The sequence below is a fragment of the Sus scrofa genome, chromosome 1 (genome assembly GCF_000003025.6).
Source record: "Sus scrofa isolate TJ Tabasco breed Duroc chromosome 1, Sscrofa11.1, whole genome shotgun sequence".
Lineage (NCBI taxonomy): Eukaryota > Metazoa > Chordata > Mammalia > Artiodactyla > Suidae > Sus > Sus scrofa.
This window is the reverse complement of record NC_010443.5, coordinates 253,721,574-253,745,907: the sequence shown is the minus strand read 5'-3', so window position 1 is coordinate 253,745,907 and position 24,334 is coordinate 253,721,574. Positions and strand designations below refer to the sequence as shown.

General features: G+C 40.8%; 1 protein-coding gene across 1 annotated transcript in view; it reads left to right on the top strand.

Moving 5' to 3' along the window:
- Positions 3,294–24,334, top strand: part of ZFP37 (ZFP37 zinc finger protein) — a 40,025-nt gene continuing 18,984 nt past the window's right edge. The window contains 4 exon segments of the mRNA XM_005660335.3: positions 3,294–3,459; positions 15,855–15,981; positions 16,295–16,429; positions 19,566–21,038. Coding sequence (XP_005660392.2) covers positions 3,328–3,459; positions 15,855–15,981; positions 16,295–16,429; positions 19,566–21,038 — 1,867 coding nt within the window. The 5' untranslated portion in view covers positions 3,294–3,327.

Below are 24,334 nucleotides of genomic sequence, written 5' to 3'. Positions count from 1 at the left end.
GGATCTGAGGATACCAGAGGGAATAATAGAGACAATAAAAAAGTCAATTTTCTCTTGGGTTTCTTTTCTTTTTTATTTTAGGGCCCCGCCCAAGGCATATATACATTCTCAGGCTAGGGATCGAATCAGAGCTGCAGCTGCCGGCCTACACCACAGCCACAGCAATGCAGGATCCAAGCCGCATCTGCAACCTACACTACGACTCATGGCAAGGCCGGATCCGTAACCCACTGAGCAAGGCCAGGGATCAAACCTTCATTCTCATGGATACTAGTCAGATTCATTTCCTCTGTGCCACAAGAGGGAATTCCAGGAGTTTCTTTGATACGACAATCTTTCTACTCCCTTGAAAATGTCTAAACATATATGAAAAAAATCTTACGTAAATATACATGTCACCCACTGATATTTATAGTATTCAGTTCTTTCTCTTTCTCTCTCTCTCTCTCTCTTTTTTTTTTTTTATCTTTTTAGGGCTGCACCCACAGCATATGGAAGTTCCCAGGCTAGGGGTCAAATCATAGCCGGCCTATGCTATAGCTCATGGCAACACCCCCATGGAGCGAGGCCAGGGATCAAACCCATGTCCTCATGGATATTAGTCAGGTTCATTACTGCTGAGCCACAACAGGAACTCTTTATGTAGTCTTTACAAAATGGATTCAAGTTTAAGTCTTTTTTTTAACGTTTATCCTCAACTAGGAAATTGACAGACTCTGCCAGGTGGAGAAATGATGGAACATCCATGGGAAATTGAAAAGTTCCTGGTCACCATCCCGTGACCTAATCTCACCAACCTCCCTTATTTTCTTCTTTTTCTCTTCCCTCTCTCTTGTTTCTCTTTCTCCTTTTCAGTGCAGAGAATACCCGTACCCTGCCCCTTCTGTGCTTTTCCACCCAGTTCTATCTCTGAATACCAGGCCCCCAAAGGCTATCTGAGGATGTTTAGTCCATTACTAAAATCAAGGGCTTGGAGATCTGTTACAAATGAGAACAGCGTTTTGTTTACGGATATGTTAAAGTTTGTTTGGATTTGTGAGGAAATACGATGTTATTCAAGCAAAGCTTGGAAACTGGCCCGCCTCTGTCCTCTCACAACTAGCTGGGAGAAGACAGAAAGGAGAAAGCTAATTTTCTAAAATGTAAGTACCTGTTAGGACTGTCCTGTAGGGATAATTGAAGTCAGATCTATATCTGAAGAGGATGGGCAGCAACTGCTCACAGCTGGAAGATGAGGATCAAAGATTCTCTGCTGGGGACACGGGGAAGGGGCTGTGTCTCCAGTGGAGGAAAAGGAATCTTCTCTCTCTCTCTCTCTCTCTCTCTCTTTTTTTTTTTTTCTTTTTTCTTTTTTAGGGCCGTACCCTTGGCACATGGAGGTTCCCAGGCTGGGTTGAATTGGAGCTACAGCTGCCAGTCTAAACCACAGCCATAGCATCGCCAGATCCATGCGGTGTCTGCAAACTACACCACAGCTCACGGCGATGCTGGATCCTTAGCCTACTGAGCAAGGCCAGGGATCGAACCCACATCCTCACGGTGGTCGGGTTCGTAACCCACTGAGCCACCATGGGAACTCCCAGAAGAGGAATCTTGATCACAATTATCTTTCCATTTTCGCTGAGTCCTTATTTTTCTATTGCTGCAGAACAAATGATCACTGACTTCACTGGATTAAAACAACACAAATTTATTATCACAGAGTTTCAGGAGGTCAGAAGTCTGAGTATGGTATGGCTGGGTTCTCTGTTCAAGGTCACACAGGGCTAAAATCAAGGTGTTGGGTGGATTGCATCTTCATCTGGAGGCTCCACTAGAGAAATATATGCTTCTGAGCTCCCTGAGGTTGTTGGCAGAAATCATTTCTTGGCAGTTGTAGGTCTGAGGTCCTTGCCCATGGTAAACCAAAACTGAGACTCACTTCTCAGATGCTGCTCTCAGGTTCATGCCACGTGGGCCCTTCCACGGGCCTGCTCACCTCTGGAATTTCTGACTTCTGGAAGAGTCTAGCTACTTTTAAGGGCTCATTCAATTACGTCAGCCCCACCTAGGATTATCTCCATTTTTATCAGCTTCAAGCCAACTGATTTGGATCTAATCATGGGTGTAATATCCCATCAAATCACAGGTACCTTCTGCACTGAAAGGTAGAGGATCTCAAAAGGTGTGACAGTAGGGAGTAGAGATAATCGGGGCTGTACTGGAATTCTGCCTATTACAATATTTATAACATGTGTTGCTACGCCCTAGAGTTAACCGTCAGAAGACTGGGAAAGCATTGCTGGGTTGGGGGGCATCCCTCTCTTTTCCTCAGAGGCAAGTGACCTTGCCTGAAACAATCCTTTCTTTCGTTTTTGACTTCCCTGTCCCAGCCCCTTTCTACCTGTAAAAACTCTCCACTTTGTACAGCTCCTCAGAGGACTTTTCTGTTTGCTAGAGGGGATGCTGCCCCACTCAGGAATCATTTTAAAAGGCCAATTACATCTTCTACTTTATTCGATTGAATTTTGTAGTTTTAGCACACATCAGTGGAAGGTGAAAAACAGTGTATGTTTGACCCTGGAAAAAAAGAACAACATATTTGGGATAACGTCACCAGCTCTTTACCCGATAGTAAATTCTTCAAGGGTGAACAAAGGGAGTCTCAGTCTCCACTGTTTTCTCCTTACTTAGCAAACCTAACCAACCTAGTTTGCACATGGTGTAAATACTCAACAAATAATTGTTACATGAGTGAAGTTTATACATGAGAAATTATTTCTGCTCCAGTTGCTTATCTGACTGAAACATCACCAACAAACTGAGTGATGCGTACACTTAACCTGATGCTTCATTTTTCCTCATTGTTCTTATATCATAAATGAAAAGACATATTTCAAAGGTTAAGTGTTCTCTCTATATATAAAGCAATGGCACCTGCCCGGTCGGACTTTTCTTTCTGCTTTCAGTTTCTCTCATTATTCCAGCTCTCTGCAGTCCGCAGTAGGCAGCGCGATTCCTGGTTTCACCGCATCTGGCTGCACTGACTGGGAAAATCAAGTACAAATTCTGTGCTCAAGTGTTGAAACCTCTGAGCACCAGAGGTGGTGTGTCAGGCACAGCGAGCACTTTGCAGTGGGTAACCAAACCTGGTTTCTGCCCCTTCGTGTCTCACCACTGCAACACCTTCTAAGATAGTCGGGTCACCAGTCTCCGAGCCCACCCGGAGCGCGGAGGGTCCTTTGTACGGCGGGGTCTCGGTCAAGATGGCCGCGCCCGCAGCGGATACCCAAGTGCGCCGCCATCGCAGCTGCCGGAGGGGCTGAGGCCGCGCTCCGGGTGGCGGCCATGACGGCCCCCGCCTGCTCCCAGATCCTGACAAAGCCAGAGACCATTTACCAGAGGAGAAGCGCAGGGACCGCCGAAGAGGTCGGGTGTCCCCCGGAGATGGCTGTGTCGGAGCCCAGGGGCAGCACCGCGGTGAGCGCAATGCTGGGGCGGGGTCGTCTGGTGGTCTGATGTAGTCTAATCAGGTGTCAGTTACTGGAGGGTTACTGGCGTGTTGAAGATAGGAGATTTGGGAATTGGAGTCGATGCTGGAGGGCCTTTTGTGGGGAGGTTGGGGAGGAGAGCAGGGGGATGATGTTGGCATCCTTAGGGATTTCTGGTGTAGCGTGGGGGTGGGGTGGTCGGTGCGTTACAGTTTAAGAAATCAGTGTTGGAGAGATCTGCGGTGACAGTGGTTGTGGGGAGGGGTCTGTGGCAGTCACGAAAAGTCAGAGTTGGGAAAGCCATGGGGATCAGAAAGGGGGCCCTGTGGTGTATCAGAGATTGGGGAGGTCTGCGGGGGTCGCAATTGGGAATGTCTATGGAGCCACCAATTATTGTGCCTGTGGTAGTTAAGACACTGAATTGTCTCTGTGTGCAGAGGTGCAGGTCAGATAGTGGTCTATCGCAATAGTTAAAGGGAAGAGATGATGATGGTTTAGAATAGGATTGTAGCAGTGAAATGACAAAAACGATTTAGAATAAATCTGGAGATGAGCCAATAGGACTTACTGATGAATTGATATGGAGCAAGCAAGAGGGAAAAAAAAAGGAATCAAGATTTCCATCTAGGCCTTTTGGAACTGAGTAGATTTCATATTTTCTGAGAAAGGGTTGTGTTGGAGAAGACCAGATTTGATGGGTTAAACGGGAGCCTGGGTGGGTGACTGTGGTTCTTTTTGGGCCATGTCAAGATGCCCCGTTACATGTTCAAATAGAGATGTTGAGTCATTGTTAGGTATATGGATCTAGAACTTAGGAGAGCTGTGGGCTAGGGAATCCATATTTGAAAAGCATCAGCGTAAAGATGGCATTTAAAGCCCTAAGATTGGATGAGATTGCCTAGGAAGAGATGGCAGATAAGGAAGAAAAGAGGGCAAAGGTCAGAGCTCTGGGTCAGTCTGACGTTTTGAGCTCTAGTAGAGAACCAAAAATTAATAGAAAAATTTTTGAAAATAAGAAAAAGGAGAATGAGGAGTAGCCACTGAGGTAGGAGGAAAACTGTGTAAATGTGGTGTCAAAGAAACATAAGGAAGCTTTTCAAGACAATGAGAGTAGTCAGTTGTGTCATGCTCTTATGAGTTCCAAAAGCATGACTACAGAGAATTTGACTTTGGCACAATGTCGCTCAATGGCTATTTTGATTGATTAGAGCTCTTTTAGTAGAATGATCGGGGTAAATTTTTTCATATGATGATATTAAAGCAACTTTGTGTGTCATTGGGAATGACCCAGAAGAAAAGAAAAAATAGATGGTACAAAAGAGAAAGAGGGAATTCCTGTTGTGGCTCAGCGGTTAATGAACCCAGCTAGCATCCATGAAGATGCAGGTTCGATCCCTGGCCTCGCTCAGTGGGTTAAGGATTCAGCATTGCCATGAGCTGGGGTGTAGGTCACAGACACAGCTCAGATCCTGCGTTGCTGTGGCTGTGGCATAGGCCGGCCGCTATAGCTCCGATTCCACCCCTAGCCTGGGAACTTCCATATGCCGCAGGTGTGGCCCTTAAAAAAAAAAAAAAAAAAAAAAAAAGAGAGAGAGAGAGAGAGAGAGATTGAGGTTAATTGTAGGGGCAAAGTCCTTGAGAAGGCAGTTGAGGATGGGATCCAGAGCATAAGTGGAGAAACTCCCCAAAGTGAGAGAAGGAACACCTCTTCCCACTGTTCTGAGGAATTAGAAAAGTGACTCATTACCTCAACTATGTAAACAATGTAATTTATGCTGAATATCTTATTCCCTTCTGGGGACCTGGGATTTTGGGTATGGGCTAGGCAGAGAGTGCCTATTCTGACCAATCCCTAGGAAACCCCTTGGGTGCTATTGAGTCTCTAATGAGCTTCTTTGGTAAACAGCATTTAAAAAAATACTGAGGTATGTAGTTGATTTATAGTGTTAGTTTCTCCTGTGCAGCAAAGTGATTCAGTTATATGTGTGTGTGTATTTTTTTTTATATTCTTCCCGGTATTGTTCACTGCAAGATACTGAATATAGTTCCCTGTAGGAGCTTGTTGTTTCTCTATTTTACATATAGTAGTTTGTATCTGCTAATCCCAAACTCCTAATTCATCCCTCCCCCACTCCCTTTCCCTCTGGTAGCTCTAAGTTTGTTTTCTATATGTGTAAGTCTGTTTCTGTTTGTAAAGAAATTCATTTGTGTCATATTTTAGATTCTACATATAAGTGATATCATTTGGTATTTGTCTTTCTCTGATGTTCTGACCTTAGCATGATAATCTTGAATCCATTCATGTTGCTGCAAATGGCATTATTTTATTCTTTTATATGACTGAGAAGTATTCCATTGTATATGTGCACCATATCTTCTTTATCCATTCATTATTGATGGACATTTAGATTGCTTCCTTGTCTTGGCTGTTGTAAACAGTGCTGCTGTGAATATTGGAGTGCAGGGATGTTTTCAAATTCTAGTTTTCTCTGTATATATACCCAGGAATGGACTTGCTGGACCATAGGGCAACTCTTTTTTAAAAATTTTATGGCCATGACCTTGGCATATAGAAGTCCCAGGGCCAGGGATTGAGTCCAAGCCACAGCTGTGACCTACACCACAGCTGCAGCAAAGCCGAATCCTTTAACCTACTGCACCAGGAGGGATCTAAAAACACCTCTGAATGCCTTGAGTACAGCCCCCTAAATCCCCCAAAACCCCTAAAAATAGAGTTTCCAACGAGAAAACAGTATGGCGCTTCCTCAAAAACTAAAAATAGGAGTTCCCAAGTGGCACAGCAGGTTAAGGATCCGGTGTTGTCACTGCCGTGGCTTGGGTTGCTGCTGTGGTGTGGGTTTTATTTCCTGGCGCTGGAACCCAATACTATTTTCCATAGTGGCATAGTGTGCCAATTTACATTCCCACCAGCGGTGCAGGAGGGTTCCCTTTTCTCCACATCCTCTCCAGCATTTATTTGTAGACTTTTTTTTTTTTTTTTTGGTCTTTTTGCTATTTCTTTGGGCCGTTCCCGCGGCATATGGAGGTTCCCAGGCTAGGGGTCTAATCGGAGGTGTAGTCACTGGCCTACGCTAGAGCCACAGCAACACGGGATCCGAGCTGCGTCTGCAACCTACACCACAGCTCACGGCAATGCCGGATCGTTAACCCACTGAGCAAGGGCAGGGACCGAACCCGCAACGTCATGGTTCCTAGTCGGATTCATTAACCACTGCGCCACAACGGGAACTCCTATTTGTAGACTTTTTAATGATGGCCATTCTGACAGGTATGAGTCAAAATTCTGACCAGTATGAGGTGGTATATCATTGTCGTTTTGATTTCTATAATTTCTCTATTAATTAGCGATGATGAGCATCTTTTCATGTGCCTATTGGTCATTGTTTGTCTTCTTTGAAGAAATGTTTGTTTAGATCTTCTGTCCATTTTTTGATTGGGTTTGTTTTTTTGTGGTTTTTTTTTTTTTTTTTTTGGTGTTGAGTTGTATGAGCTGTTTGCATATTTTGGAAATAAAACCCTTGTCAGTCACATTGTTTGGTAACCAACATTTCATATGTGTTAGTACATCTCATTTCTGGAAGAGTTAAGTGTGTGCTGTGTGACCCCACTGGGGAAGACTCTTGGCAATTTGTGCCTGGTTTCCTTTGAACTTCACCTCTTGCACCTTTTCCCTTAACTGATTCTGCTTTGAATTCTTTTGCTGTGCTAAATCATAGCTATGAGTACAACCCTTTCCTGAATCCTATGAGTCTTTCTAGTGACTCATCAGAGCAAACCGTTAATGGTTTCAAGTCTGGTGATACTCTAAACAAGATAGGAGTTTTGAAGGATAAATGAAAAACAGTTGAAAATATTATTTACCTCATCTCTAGCCCTGAAGTTCATGAGTGGGGGTGGAAGTGGGTCAGCAACCTCCACTGGGGACCACTGGAAGGGAGCAGAATCGTAAGGAGACAGGTAGATTTTGGTTAAAGCCATCAGATGAAGGGAATGCCTAAAGAGGGTGAGCAGCGTGTAGTGGAGTTTGCTGGCAGTAAGTAGGGTTTCTGTAAAGGCACTATTGAGAGTTCTGTCATGTCAGTGATTGGAGATTAATAAGATTTGGTGTCATAGCAGAGATGGAGATTGATATGTTCCACTGGTATCAATAATTGAACCTGTGAGAATATGTGATCAGAGTGTTTGTTGGGGGCAAGTGACTGGGAGATCTGCTGCTGTTAGTGACTGGGAGGATTGTTGGGATCAGTCATTTTGGAATTCTAGGCTTGCTGACTGGGAAGGGCCAGGCTGGCTCAGTGATTGGGAGGCCAGTGGCAAGTAATGACAGGTCTTACAGAAATCAGTGACTGGAAGTTTGTGAGGTAGAGACTGATGACATATGCAGTTAATCAATGGTCTGTGGAGTTAAGAGGTGATCTTTAAATGTTAAGGAGACATGTTTGAATGTATAATTATTAATTTCAAAATTCTCTGGTAGTTGCCTAATAAGAGTAAAACTTTAACATGCTTTCATTTCTCCCCAGTCCACAACCAGTTATATTCCTGCTTATTTTTGTTACATCCTACCTCTTGATTTTAAGGATACTTTTATAACAATTGCAAAAAAAAAATATTATCAGGTTACTTGGAAGTAACTAGACATTTTACTGCTTTCTTATTCATAGCACTCTCTTATATATTATTGAATTTTTCCCAATCTCAAAATCTTTATTCTGATTCAGTTTTCCTTTTTTTTTTTTTTAAATCATTCCCGGAGTTCCCTTATGACTCAGTGGGTTAAGGTGTTGTCACTGCTATGGCTCAGGTCGCTGTTGTAGCATGAGTTGGATTCCTGGCCTGGGAGCTTACACATGCTGTGGGCTCAGCCAAAAAATAAAAATAAAAATAAAATTGTTCCTCTTTTTCTCCTTTCTCTCTCCTCATCCCTCCCACCACATCCCTTACTTCCTCTCTCCCTCCTTCTCTTTCTTTCTGAAGTACATAGATAATATTCTTTCTGCATCCTTACATGCCTAAAATACTTTACTTTTGCTTCCAAACATAAATGACTTTTTCTTGACTGGTTATAAAAACCAAGGGTCTCAATTCTTCTACTTCAAAACTCTATAAACGCTACTCATAGTCTTTTTTTTGTTGTTGTTAAAAGGGCTGCGCCCTTGGCATATGGAGGTTCCTGGGCTAGGGGTCTAATTGGAGTTACAGCTGCCAGTCACAGCCACAGCAACAGCAATGCCAGATCCAAGCTGCATGTGAGACCTGCACCACAGCTCACAGCAATGCCAGATCCTTAATCCACTGAGCAAGGCCAGGGATCGAACCCACAACCTCATGCTTCCTAGTCAGATTCATTTCCACTGCACCAGGACGGGAACTCCTTTTTTTTTTTTTTCCCCCATAGTCTTTTGTTACACAGAAAAGATAAAGACTGATTCTGGTTTGTTTGTTTTTGTAATTATCTTTATTTTATTTTTTAATTACTCAAATGAATTTATCACATCTGTAGTTGTATAATGATCATAACAATCTAATTTCACAGGATTTCCATCCCACAGCCCAAGCACATTCCCCCCACCTCCCAAACTGTCTCCTCCAGAGACCATAAGTTTTTCAATGTCTGTGAGTCAGCATCTGTTCTGCAAAGAAGTTCCGTCTGTCCTTTTTTCAGATTCCACATTTCAGCAAAAGCATTTGACGTTGGTGTCTCATTGTATGGCTGACTTCATTTAGTGTGATAATTTCTAGGTCCATCCATGTTGCTAAAAATGCTGGTAGTTCGTTCTTTTTAATGGCTGAGTAATATTCCATTGTGCCTATGTACTACATCTTCTTGATCCACTCCTCTGTCGATGGACATTTACGTTGTTTCCATGTTTTGGCTATTATAAATAGTGCTGCAATGAACATTGGAGTACATGTGTCTTTGTGAGTCATGGTTTTCTCTGGGTAGATGCCCAGGAGTGGAATTGCTAGAACAAATGGTAGTTCTATGTTTAGTTTTCTGAGGAATCTCCATACTGTTTTCCACAGGGGTTGCACCAATTTACAATCCCACCAACAGTGTACGAGTGTTCCTTTTTCTCCACACCCTCTCTAACACTTATCGTTTGTAGACTTTTTGATGATGACCATTCTGGCTGGTGTAAGGTGGTACCTCATGGTGGTTTTGATTTTCATCTCTCTAATAATGAGTGATGTTGAACATCTTTTCATGTGTTTTTTGGCCATCCGTATGTCTTCTTTGGAGAACTGTCTGTTTAGATCTTCTGCCCATTTTTTGGATGGGGTTGTTTGTTTTTTTGGTATGGAGCTGCAGAAGTTGTTTATAAATTTTGGAGATTGATCCCTTGTCAGTCGATTCACTTGCAAAGATTTTCTCCCATTCTGTGGGTTGTCTTTTCATTTTGTTTAGGCTTTCCTTTGCTGTATAGAAACTTTGAGGTTTGATTAGGTCCCATTTATTTATTTTTGTTTTTGTTGTCAATACTCTGAGGTAGATCTGAGAAGATGTTGCTGTCGTTTATGTCAGAGAGTGTTTGGCCTATGTTTTCCTCTAAGAGTTTGATAGTGTTTGGTCTTATATCTTGGTCTTTAATCTATTTGGTGTTTATTTTTGTGTATGGTGTTAGGGAGTGTTCTAATTTCATTCTTTTCCATGTGGCCATCCAGTTTTCCCAGCACCACTTATTGACCAAGCTGTCCTTTATCCATTGTATATTCTTGCCTCCTTTGTCATAGATTAGTTGGCTGTAGGTGTGTGGGTTTAATTCTGGGCTTTCTATCCTCTTCCACTGATCTATATTTTTGTCTTTGTGCTAGTACCACACAGTTTTTATGATTGTTGCTTTGTAGTATAGTCTGAAGTCCAGGAGCCTGATTCCTCCAGCTCCATTTTTCTTTTTCAGGATGTCTTTGGCTATTCTGGGTCTTTTGTGCTTCCAAACAAACTTTAAAATATTTTGTTTGAGTTCTGTGAAAAATGTCCTTGGTAATTTGATAGGGATTGCATTGAATCTGTAGATTGCCTTAGGTAGTGTAGTCATTTTGATAGTATTAACTCTTCCAATCCACGAGCATGGTATATCTTTCCATCTATTTGTGTCATCTTTGATTTTTTCATCAGTGTCTTATAGTTTTCAGAGTACAGGTCTTTTGTCTCTTTAGGTAGGTTTACTTCTAGGTATTTTATTCTTTTGAATGAGATGGTAAACGGGATTGCTTCCCTAATTTCTTTTTCTGCTCTTTCATTGTTAGTGTATAGAAATGCTGTCGATTTCTGTGTATTGATTTTGTATCCTCTGACTTTCCCAAATTTGTGGATGAGCTCTAATAATTTTCTGGTAGAGTCTTTAGGATTCTCTAGGTATAGTATCATGTTACTTGCAAATAGTGATAGTTTTACTTCTTCCTTTCCAATTTGGATTCCTTTTATTTCTTTTACTTCTCTGATTGCTGTGGCTAGGACTTCCAGAACTATGTTGAAGAGTAGTGGCGAGAGCAGACATCCTTGTCTTGTTCCTGATCTCAGTGGGAATTCTTTCAGCATTTCACCATTGAGAATGATATTTACTGTGGGTTTGTCATATATGGCCTTTACCATGTTGAGGTAGGTTCCCATTATGCCCACTTTCTGAAGGGTTTTTATCAGAAGTGGGTGTTGGATTTTGTCAAAGGCTTTTTCTGCATCTATTGAGAGGATCATGTGGTTTTTATTCTTCAGTTTGTTAATGTGGTGTATCACACTGATGGATTTGCGGATATTGAAGAACCCTTGCATCCCTGGGATAAAACCCACTTGATCATGATGTATAATCCTTTTAATGTATTGTTGGATGTGATTTGCTAGTATTTTGTTGAGGATTTTTGCATCGATGTTCCATTGGTGAAATTGGCCTGTAGTTTTCTTTTTTTGTGGAATGTTTGTCTGGTTTTGGTACCAGGGTGATGGTGGCCTCATAGAATGAGTTTGGGAGTATCCCTTCCTCTGCAATGTTTTGAAATAGTTTCAGAAGGAGGGGTGTTAGCTCTTCTCTAAATGTTTGATAGAATTCGCCTGTGAAGCTGTCTGGTCCTTGACTTTTGTTTGTTGGAAGTTTTTCATCACAGTTTCAATTTCAGTTCTTGTGATTGGTCCATTCATCTTTTCTATTTCATCTTGGTTTAGTCTTGGAAGATTGTATTTTTCTAAGAATTTGTCCATGTCTTCTAGGTTTTCTGTTTGATTGGCATATAGTTGCATATAGTAGTCTCTTATGATCCTTTGTATTTCTGTGATGTCCGTTGTTACTTCTCCTTTTTCATTTTTAATGTTATTGATTTGAGTCCTCTCTCTTTTTTGCTTGATAAGTCTGGCTAAGGGTTTATCAATTTTGTTGATCTTTTCAAAGAACCAGCTTTTCATTTCATTGATCTTTTCTATGGTTTTCTTTGTTTCCATTTCATTGATTTCTGCTCTGATCTTTATGAGTTCTTTCCTTCTACTAACTTTAGGTCTTGTCTGTTCTTCTCTCTCAAGGTGCTTTAGATGTAAAGTTAGTTTGTTTATTTGAGATTTTTCTTGTTTCCTGAGGTGGGCTTATATTGCTCTAAACTTTCCTCTTAGAATGGCTCTTGCTACATGCCATAGGTTTTGGAGTGTCATATCTTCATTGTCATTTGCTGCTAGGTATTTTTGAATTTCCTCTTTGATTTCTTCAGTGATCCATTGGTTGTTTAGTAGCATGTTTAGTCTCCATGTGTTTGTGTTTTTTGCAGTTTTTCTCTTGTTGTTGATTTCCAGTCATATAGCGTTGTGGTCGGAAAAGATGCTTGATATGATTTCAATTTTCTTAAAGTTACCAAGGTTGGATTTGTAGCCCAGGATATGATCAATCTTAGAGAATGTTCCATGTGCACTTGAGAAGAATGTGTATTCTGTTGCTTTTGGATGGAATGTCCTATAAATATCTATTAAGTCCATCTGGTTTAATGCATCATTCAGGGCGTGTGTTTCCTTATTGATTTTCTGTCTGGTTGATCTGCCTATTGCTGTAAGTGGGGTGTTAAAGTCCCCCACTATGATTGTGTTATTGTCGATTTCTCCTTTTAAGGTTGTTAGCAGTAGCCTTACATAGTGTGGTGAACCTGTGTTGGGTGCGTAGATATTTACAATTGTTATATCTTCTTCTTGGATTGATCCTTTGATCATTATGTAGTGTCCTTCCTTGTCCCTTAAAATACTCTTCATTTTAAAGTCTATTTTGTCTGATATGAGTGTTGCTACTCCAGCTTTCTCTTGATCCCTGTTTGCATGAAATGTTTTCTTCCATCCTCTCACTTTCAATTTGTATGTGTCCCTCGAAGTGAAGTGGGTCTCTTGAAGACAGCATATATATGGGTCTTGTTTTTGTATCCATTCGGCCAGTCTATGTCATTTGGTTGGGGCATTTAGTCCATTCACATTTAAGGTAATTATTGATATGTATGTTCTTATTGCCATCTTATTAATTGCTTTGGGTTTGTTTTTGCTGCTCTTTTTCCTCTCCTTCTTCTCTTGTTCTTTTCTGTCTATAGAAGTTCCTTTAGTATTTGTTGTAAGGCTGGTTTAGTATTGCTGAATTCTCTCAGCTTTTGGTTATCTGTGAAGGTTTTGATTTCTCCTTCAAATCTGAACAAGACCCTTGCTGGGTAGAGTAATCTTTGTTGGAGGTTTTTACCTTTCATCACGTTGAGTATATCATGCCACTCCCTTCTGGCCTGCAGAGTTTCTGTTGAAAAATCTGCCAATAGCCTTATTGGGGTTCCCTTGTATGTTATTTGTTTCTTTTCCCTAGCTGCTTTCAAGATTTTCTCTTTGTCTTTAATTTTGGTCAGTTTGATTAGTATGTGTCTTGGTGTGTTCCTCCTTGGGTTTATTTTATAGGTACTCGTTGTGCTTCCTGGATTTGAGTGAGTGATTCCTTCCCCATGTTAGGGAAGTTTTCGGCTATTATCTCTTGGAATATTTTTTCTGTCCCCTTCTCTCTCTCTTCTCCTTCTGGCACCCCTATAATATGGATGTCGGTGTGTTTAACGTTGTCCCAGAATTCTCTGAGACTCTCTTCATTTGTTTTCAATTTTTTTTTCTGTTTTCTGTTCTGCATCCGTAATTTCCACTAAGCTGTCCTCCACCTCACCTATTCATTCTTCTCCCTCCTGTATTCTGCTGTTGGTTGCTTCTAGTGAATTTTTTTATTTCAGTTATTGTGTTTTGCATCTCTTCTTATTTAAGTTTTATATCTTGTATCTCTTTGGTCAGTGTTTCCTATAAGTTATCCATCTTTGCCTCCAGTTTATTTCCATTGTCTTGCATCATCTTCAGCATCAACAGACTAAAGTCTTTTTCCTGAAGGCTAAGAATCTCCTCCTTGCTTAGCTGTTTTTCCTTTCTCCCTCATCTGAGTTATAGTTCTCTGTCTTTTCATTTTTATAGGTTTTTGGTGTGGTGACCTTTTTACAGATAATAGAGTTGTAGCATCTCTTACTTCTGGTGTCTCCCCCCCCGCCACCCCGTGGCAGAAGTCAGTATGGGGGCTTGCTGTAGACTTCCTGATTGGAGGGGCTGATGCCTGCCCCCTGGTAGGTGGAGCCGATTCTAATCCCTCTGGTGGGTGGGGCTTAGTCTCTGGAGGGATTAGAGGCAGCTGTGTGCCTGAGTGGTCTTTAGGTAGCCTGTTTACTGAGGGGCAGGGCTGTGATCCCACCTGGATTGTTGTTTGCCTTGAGGCTTCTCAGCAGCTGACTGATGGGTGGGGCCAGATTTTCCCAAAATGGCCACCTCCAGAGAAAGGTAGGCTGCTGAATATTCCCGAGAGCTTTGCTTTCAGTGTCCTTCCCTCACAACAAGCCACATTCACCCCTGTTTTCCCAGGATGTCCTCCAAGAACTGTAGTCAGTTTTGACCCAGATTCCTATGGAGACTTTGCGTTGCCCTGGGACCCAGTGCACGTGAAAGTCCGTGTGTGCCTTTTAAGAATGGGGTCTCTGTTTCCCCCAGTCCTGTGGAGCTCTTGTGCACAACCCCCACTGGCCTTCAATGCCAGATACTCCGGGGCTCTTTCTCCCCATGCCAGATCTCCACACATGAGAGTTTGATGTGGGGCTCAGAACTCTCACTCCTGTAGGTCAGTCTCTGTGAACCAGTTAGTTTTCAGTCTTTGGAGCGTCCCACCCGGGAGGTATGGGGTTGTTTATATTGTGAAATCGCCCCTCCCACCTCTTGATGTGGCCTCCTCTTTTTCTTCTGGAGTAGGATATCTTTTTTAAGGTTTTCAGTCCATTTAGGTGAAGAGTGCTCAGTCTTTAGCTGTGAATTTTGTTGTTTTTTAGGAGAGAAGTTGAGCTCCAGTCCTTCTATTCTGCCATCTTAATCCCGTCCTGTAATTGTCTTTCTGATAATCATGCAATTTTTTTTTTGAAAGTACCCTAGACTGCATGGCTTAAAACAACAGAACTTTATTTCTGACAGTTTTGGAGGCTAGAAGTCTGAGATCAGAGTACAGCATGGTTGTTGGGATCTGGTGAAAGCCCTCTGCTAGCTTTCAGACTTCTTGTTATATCATCACATGGCAGAAAGAGCAGAGAAAGGAAGCAAGCTCTCTCGTGACTCTTTTTTTTTTTTTTTTTTTTCCCCTGGGCCTGTGGCACATGGAACTTCCTGGGCCAGGGAATGAACCTGTGCCACAGCTGCAGCTCTCATGAGTCTTATAGGGGCACTAATCTCATCCATGAAGATTCCAGTCTCATGACCTCATCTAATCCTGATTATCTCCCAAAGGCCCTATCTCCTAATATCATCATCTTGGCAGGCAAGGTTTCAACAACAAATTTGGGGTAGGGGCAGTGGAGGGAACACAAACATTTATTCCATAATAGGGACATTTCTGAATATAATTTTTGTTGCTCAAAAACAAAATTGTGGGATTTCCCATTGCGGCTCAGCAGAAACAAGCCCAAGTCGTATCCATGAGGATATGGTTTTGTTCCTTGGCCTCACTCAGTGGGTTAACGGTCTGGGGTTGCTGAGAACTGTGGTGTAGGTCGCAGATGTGGCTCAGATCCCACGTTGCTATGGCTGTGGTTGGCAGCCACAGCTCCTATTCAGTCCCTAGCTGGGGAACTTCCATAAGGCACAGGTGCAGCCCTGAAAAGCAAACAAAGTAAAACAACAACAATGAAAACTCCCAAAGAATAATAAAAAAAAACCCCACAGAAATGTGAAATTGGGTGAAAAATAAGCCCCCTATATAACATTATGATGAACAGTGAATGGCCAAGGTAAGAACAAGTCATCATTATCTTGTCCAAGGCTCTCACTGATGAGATTGAACTAGGAATATGCTATTGCAGGGACCAGTAACAGTCAAAGATGTGACTCTGGCCTTTACCAAGAAGGAATGGGAGCAACTAGATGCCACTCAGAGGAGCCTGTACAAGGATGTGATGCTGGAGAATTATAGCAACCTAGCCTCAACAGGTAAGGACAGTTCCTTTGTAATTCAGAATGTGCCTACTGTGATACCTTCTCTCTGAAGTCCTTGATAAGTTTATCCTTGACTTTTGTGAGTCAAAGTTTTAATCTCCTTTGGGTACTAGGCAGAATCCTTGTACCCCTGGCTGCAAAATGGAAGGTCTACTTAGATGGGGTACATGGGCATCTGCATTGTGAAATCTCAGAAGCTATGTATATTTTATCCTTTAAAATTGAGCTCTGAAGCTCAAATGTTAGGGCTTGATTTCTGGGTTGTTTGTTGTCCTAACACTCAATTTTTACTTTTTCTCATGAGTAGGGTGTCAAACTCTCAAACCAGATATGATATCCAAGTTGGGAAAAGGAGAAGAGCTGTGGCTGGGGAAAGGAAAAAAACCCAAACAAGGTGGTTTGAGTGAAATAGCAAGACCCAAGGAAGTAGGAGCCAACAGAAGTAAGTTCCTAGTTTCTTGGTGGCAAATTTGGAATTCTTCAAAGCATAATTATTCTTAAATTGGTCTTACAGATCCTAGACTCTAGGAGTTCCCTTCGTGGCTCAGCAGTTAATGAACTCGATTAGGATCCATAAGAATTCGGGCTTGATCCCTGGCCTCACTCAGTAGGTTAAAGATCTAGTGTTGCCATGAGCTGTGGTGTAGGTCAAAGACGAGGTTCGGATCCTGCATTGCTGTGGCTGTGGCTTAGGCTGGCAGCTACAGCTCTGATTTGACCCCTAGCCTGGGACCTTCCATATGCTGCAGGTGTGGCCCTAAAAAAAAAAAAAAATGATCCTAGACTCTTCTTTCTTATCCAGGAAGTAGCAGTAGAAAAATATCAAAGTGTGCTGGGGGCGGGGGTTTCCTGGTGGTACAGTAGGTTAAGGATCCGGTGGTGTCACTGCTGTGGCTCAGGTCCTGTGGCTTGGGTCACTGCTGTGGCACAGGTTCAGTCCCTGGCCTGGGAACTTCTGCCCGCCACAGGTGCTGCCAAAAAAAAAAAAAAAAAAAACCTCCTGGGGAAGAGGAATACAAACTGCAATGATTATCTAGCCTTGGAGATTCTAATATCTCTTCCTTCTGTGAACCTGTCCACATGAGAAGTTCTCATGTGAGCTTCACTGTAGTCCTGAGCCACTGTGACTTAATGGGAATTTGCTTATACCACTCATATCAGTCAGCTTAGGCTAAGTTATGCCCCATTAAGGAAAGGCCCCAAGGAGTTCCTGTTGTGGCTCAGGAGATTAAGAACTGACATAGTGTCTGTGAAGATGCTGGTTTGATCCTGCCTTGATCAATGGATTAAGGATCTGGCATTGCTGCAAGCTTCAGCATAGGTTGCACATGTGGCTCAGATCTGTCACTACTATGGCTATAGCATAGGCCAGCAGCTGTAGCTCTGACTCGACCCCTATCCTGGGAACTTCCATATGCTGCAATGTGCAGCTATAAAAAAAAGAAAAACAAAAGGAAAGACTACCCCCCCCCATTTAAAAAATTTTTTTTATTTTTAGGGCTGCACCCACGGCATATGGAGGTTCCCAGGATAGGGGTCCACAGCAACAGCAGTTTGGGATCTAATCTGCATCTGCAACCTACACCACGGTTCAAAGCAACGCCGGTCCTTAACCCGCTGAATGAGGCCAAGGATCAAACCCAGGTTCTCATGGATGCTAGTAGGTTTGTTAACCTCTGAGCCATCATAGGAACTCCTAAACACCATAATTCTTTTCTGTTTGAATCTAGTTTTCACTTCATCCATGTAATGTTCTTTTACTTCCAAGACAACTATTCACTGTTTATCTCTTTCTGAGGTCATGGGGATTCTTATAGCATCTTCTCTTTCTGAATCTCTTTAAGTCCTACCCTGAAGCTTTCCTCTGCGTTTACATGTACATAGCTGAAAAAGGCCACCCTGAAAATGGTAGTCCTAGCTCCTAAGTTTTTAGGTTTTTGCATATGTAGTGTCCATATCTAGCTAACAGAAGTCTTTAAGTTTTAATTCTAAATTCTTAGGAGAGAGAATGTTGTTGGGTTAGCTGGGGCCTGATGTTTACCACTGTTCAGTCAGTTGCTTTCAACCAGAAGTTGGATCATACAGTAAAAACATGGCTGCCTACATCTGTCAATGTGAGTGGTGGATTCAGAGAAGGGAAGTATGGGTTGAAAAGACATCTCAAAATGTACAGTTGTATAATGTGTGGAGTAAAGAATATGAACAGTCACTTATAGTTAGGAATTAGCTTAAAATTTATGATTGACAATTAGAGTGACCTGACAGGAAGGTGTGCTCCATAGCAAACTATTGGAAAACAAGTGTGTGTGTACACTATAAATCTAAATGGTATAATGTTTATTTGCCAATCTCATTACTGTAAATTTTATCATACCATAAAGGCATCAGAGAACTAAGTGAAACCGTGGGATGTTTCTTTCTTTTAAAATTTTGTTTATTTATTTTGTCTTTTTAGGACTGCACCCATGGTGTATGGAAGTTCCCAGGCTAGGGGTTGAATTGGAACTGCAGCCGCTGGCCTATTCCATAGCTATAGCAATGCCAGCTCTGCTGTGTCTGTGACTTACACCACAGCTCACAGCAGTACTGGATTCTTAACCCACTGAATGAGGCCAGGGATTGAACCCGCATCCTCATGGGTACCAATCAGTTTCTTAACCAGCTGAGCTACAATGGGAATTCTTGTGGGATGTTTCTTAATACAGGAATTTCATTATTATATTGATCATAGGTGGTAGCAATGAAACATCCTTCCCTGCTTAATACCTCAATCACAAAATTTTACTTGAGCTATCCTAAGAAAGTGGAAAAATTTACACAAGGCTTCTTATAACCTAAGGGCTGATCCTTCAGCTGGGGCCTAGAGCCAGTACTGGGAAGCCATTAGGAGCTGGGATTATGCAAATGGTTTCTTTAGGGACACATTATCTTACATCTCTGCTTTTCTGTCAATGTATATGTCTCATTCTTTGTCCTGATGAACTTGCTGTTTATATGGGGAAAATATAGCTTTATAGTACTTGTCATATCATTTTAAAATATAGCACCCAGTGGAAACTAAGTAGAGTCTATAATACATTTTTAGGAGGCAGACTCATTGAACATCTTGACTTGAGCCAACAGCCTCCAACTGTGACTATGAAAAGTTGGATAAATATAGTATAGGCTCTAAGAGCCAAATACTGTAGGTAGATTGGCAATTAAAGCTGGGCAGCTTGGGCTCAGGAAAGACTTCAAAAAGTGTCAAGTACAATTACAAGCTCTTTTAACTTCATCCATTTCATATTCACTGCTCCTTGTGTTTATTTTATCTTCTGTCCCAGGTTGCAAGGTCATATTTATAAACAGCCAAAGCTTTTTTTTAGTCTCTGTTGTCACTTTTCTTTCCCATTTTTACTACAACACTTTCTCCCTCAAGTCCAAAGGATAGGGATATTTGCACTTGCTATTTCATTCACATTAGGATACTAGGCTTGAATAAAGACTCAACCCCACAACAGAGCATTTCTCTATAAGTTGTATTACAAAATATGAGAATGCAAAGATTTACAAGATTATCTCATTGAATTTCATTTTAGAGGAAGTCCAGCAAGATGATGACCAGCTGGAGAACCACCAGGAATCTCCAAACAAACTCCTTGGGGAAGTTGCATTCAAGAAAAAAAATCTGACTAAGAAAAAGGGCCATGAATGTAGTTCATTGGAGAAAAAAAATATGAGTACAAAGCATGTTCCCTCAAAAAAAAAGCTTCTTAAATTTGATTCATATGAAAAGAATTTAGACTTACCTGGTCATGTAAAAAACTATGCAGAAAAGAAACGTGATGTAGCTAAAGAGCACAGGAAATCATTCGGCCATAGCTTATCTGATGCAAAGAAAGACAAAAGCCAGATTGAAAAAATACATGAGAAGTTATCCAACCGTAGCTCATCTAAAAGGACTGACAAAAGTCAAACTGGCAAGAAACATACTAAACGAGACAAACTTCAAACTGGAGAAAAACATGAGAAATTGTCCAGCCATAGTTCGTCTCCTACTAAGCATGACAAAACTCAGAATAAAGTGAAACCATATGAATGTAATGAATGTGGGAAGGTTCTCAGCCATAAACAAGGACTTGTTGACCATCAGAGAATTCATACTGGGGAGAAACCATATGAATGTAATGAGTGTGGAATAGCCTTTAGCCAAAAATCACACCTTGTTGTACACCAGAGAACTCACACTGGAGAAAAACCATATGAATGTAGTCAGTGTGGCAAAGCCCACGGTCATAAACACGCCCTCACTGACCATCTGAGAGTTCATACTGGGGAAAAGCCCTATAAATGTACTGAATGTGGAAAAACCTTCAGACATAGCTCAAACCTTATTCAACATGCACGATCTCATACAGGCGAGAAGCCCTATGAATGCAAGGAATGTGGAAAGTCCTTTAGGTATAACTCATCTCTTACTGAACATGTGAGAACTCATACAGGTGAAATACCATATGAATGTAATGAATGTGGAAAAGCCTTTAAGTATAGTTCATCCCTTACTAAACATATGAGAATTCATACAGGTGAGAAACCCTTTGAATGTGGTGAATGTAAGAAAGCTTTCAGCAAGAAGTCACACCTCACTATACATCAAAGAACTCATACTAAAGAGAAACCCTATAAATGTAATGAATGTGGAAAAGCCTTTGGACATAGCTCATCTCTTACTTACCATATGAGAACTCATACAGGTGAAAGTCCCTTTGAGTGTAATCAGTGTGGGAAGGCCTTCAAACAAATTGAAGGTCTTACTCAGCATCAGAGAGTTCATACTGGGGAGAAGCCCTATGAATGTAATGAATGTGGAAAAGCCTTTAGCCAAAAGTCACACCTCATTGTACATCAGAGAACTCATACTGGCGAGAAACCCTATGAATGTAATGAATGTGGAAAAGCCTTCAATGCAAAGTCACAACTTATTATACATCAGAGATCCCACACTGGGGAGAAACCTTATGAATGTAATGAATGTGGAAAAGCCTTCAAACAAAATGCATCCCTTACCAAACATGTGAAAACTCATTTAGAAGAGAAATCTCAAGATTGAAATTAGTGTGGGATGCAGTTCCTTGATAGCTTCTTGGTGGGTTAAGGATCCAGTGTTGTTACTGCTACAGCTGTGGTTTCTGCTCTGGTGTGTGTTCAGTCCCTGGCCCAGGAACTTCTGCATGCTGCTGACATGACTGAAAAGAAATGAAAGTAGTGTGGGAAACCTGAACTAAAAGTATTACTTAACTTTGGAAGTATTCTGAATTTAAAGGATTTTAGAAAGCCTTTAACAAGAAGTTATACCTCATTACACACAAGAGAATTTGAAAATGAATCTTTATATAGAGGAAATGGATGGAAAGTTTAAACTTGATAATAAACCTTTTATAGAAAATACTGTTTTATAAATAATTATAAGTGATCTGTATATTCAGATTGAAATATAAAGCTTTTAAAATTGTTAACAAATTGAGTAATCAGAGCACTAGAGAAACAAATTACATATGCTGACAGTTCCTGAATTGCTTGAGTATTGTGTACTTAAGCATCACATATGAAAATTGAATTTACATATCTGTTTGTTACTATGTATAAATGTGTGTGATCATTGGTATGACTTTCATCTTTGATGCTATCATGCAGCTCTTAATATCTTTTATAGCCTCTGCATTGGCAGAAAACTTTATGAGGGTTATTATTTATGTAAAAAATGTTAACACAAAATTAAGAGAAATGAAAGAAAGCAGCTGAGGACACACAGGTATGCTATTCAAGATACATCGTCAAGTGAAAAAAGCAGGTTGCTTAACTGTGGATATAGTATGTTCCCACTTAAGGGTATGTGTGTTTGCCTGTGTGTGGAATGAGAAGGAGAGCTCCTTTTTATTGTATACTGTTTAAATTTTTAAACCATGTACATATATTATTTTCACAATTAAAATCTTATTAAAATGTATAAATCAATACTAATCAAAATTTTCACTGAACCCACTCCATGATGTTGTTTGACAAAGATTTCTATGCCTATTCATGAATGAGGATATGGTATTATATTTGATATTGAATTTATAAAGGCTTTTCCTAGCAGATGTATAATGAATTACAGCTATAACTCAGCACTGTGTTTCTTCTATATGCTGCATTTTTTGTGGGTTTTTTTGGCAACATCCATGGCATATGTAAGTTTCTAGGCCAGGGATTGAAACCATGCTCTAGCAGCGACCCAAGCCATTACAGTGACAATGCTAGATCCTTAATCTTCTGTACCACCAGGAAACACCATGTATTTGAGATACACACACACACACACACACACACACACACACACACACATTGCTTTTTAGGGCCACCCCGTGGAAGTTCTCAGGCTAAGGGGTCGAATCAGAGTTACAACTGCCGGCGTATGCCACAGCCACAGTAATGCTGGATCCAAGCCGTGTCTGCGACTTACACCACAGCTCATGGCAATGCCAAATCCCCAACACACTGAGTGAGGCCAGAGATTGAACCCACATCCTCATGGATGCTAGTCGGATTCGTTTTCCTGCCATACTACAATGGTAACTCCTGATTTGCTATATTTTTAAAAAATGACTGAATGTGAATGGTGATTGCAGCTGAATGAACGTGATCTTTTGAACAGTCACTCCATTTTTATCTCCTATTCAGAGTGCTTATACACAAATACCTCAATCTGGGGTTTCAAATGTATTGCAACAAATGGCATTACTCCCTGTTCTTACCCAATAGCAGAACTTGTTAATGGATCACTGTACTTCTTCTGGGTAAAACTAGACTTGACCTCAGAATCATCCTTAAACATGCACTCCAGAAAGTACTATTAATCAATTTGGGTTTGCACAGGAAATCTGTTTTCCTATTTATTACTCATGAGTCTGAACTATTTTAAATTTTAAGTTGTTACACTAAAATCAGTAACATAAGGACAAAAATGGTTTTATAATATAAAGTAATAATAATATTTGGCATATATATTACCTTTTACATTTTTTTCCCAGCACATTCACTGCAATCTGATTTGTTCCTCAGAATAAATATATGAGTTGGTAAGGAAAACTTGTCTAGCCACGGTCAATAGTTCTCGGTAAATATTTCACCTAGATACCAGTGTAACATAATTATGGGCCCTCAACAAATATGTGATTAAATGCCATCTTTGCATATATTTTCCATTCCAGTGCTTGCATGCTTGACCTCATTTCGGAGAATTAAAAGGTATAAATATTTAGAATGGAACATGTATGTCAATGTGAGTGTGTGTGTATATGTGTGCATGCATTGAAGATCAATTTATGGATGTTATGCCCTCATTACCAAGTACCTTATTTACTCTCAGGGGAAGAAAAATGAAAGACATTTCCATCAGTAATTTATTACTAAGTGAAAAACTGGCACTATGCATAGAATGAATCATCACTTTCCAGAGCTGTAGAAGATCTGTACTTTTTAGAAGAATGAAATAGTTGCATATTATGGCCAGATTAAATTTCCTGCACCTCTTGGAGAACCCATGGTACTATCACACCTGGGATGGTCAAGAATATAGATATTCCTGAATAGTGGAAATAAATGCTGAAAGCCATCCTGTGCAGTAAAAAGTGAATTAAAATTGAGCATCAACAAATGAGGAAATGATGTGTAAAAATGATTAGAAGCAAACAATGGAGGAAAATAGACATACATAGGTGAGTCTGAATCAGTGATGCATAAGCTTTAGCATGTATCAAACTGCCTGGAGGGCTTATTAAAACACAGACTTTAGAGATGGGTCTGCTCTCAAAATTTCTGATTCAGTAGGTGGTTGATGGGGCTTGGGAATTTGCATTTTAAGTAAGTTCCCAGAAGATGCTGGTCTGGGGACCACACTTTGAGAATCACTGATCTGAATAATTGTTAAGTAAATTTTTAAAATATGTTTAAATGTTCCTGAGACATTTATTTAATATAAAGAAGAGGAAGGGGCATATATCTTTAAAGTTAATTATTAACAATTTAAAAACTTTTATTCAAGTCATATTGATCACCTACTATATGCAGGACACTATTCTAAGTCCTAGAGGTATAGCAGTCAACAAAACAAAACAAAACGAAAAAAATCTTGTCCTCAGCTTAATTCTAGAGTGGGAGACAGGCAATAAATCTAAATATAGTTGCCCCTTGGTATCCACAGGTAACTGGTTTCAGGACCAGCCACAAAATCTGAGGATGCCTAAATCTCATAGTTGGCTCTCAAAATCCACTGTTCCATATCCAATCAACCATGAATCATGAAGCACTGTATATATTTGTTGAATAA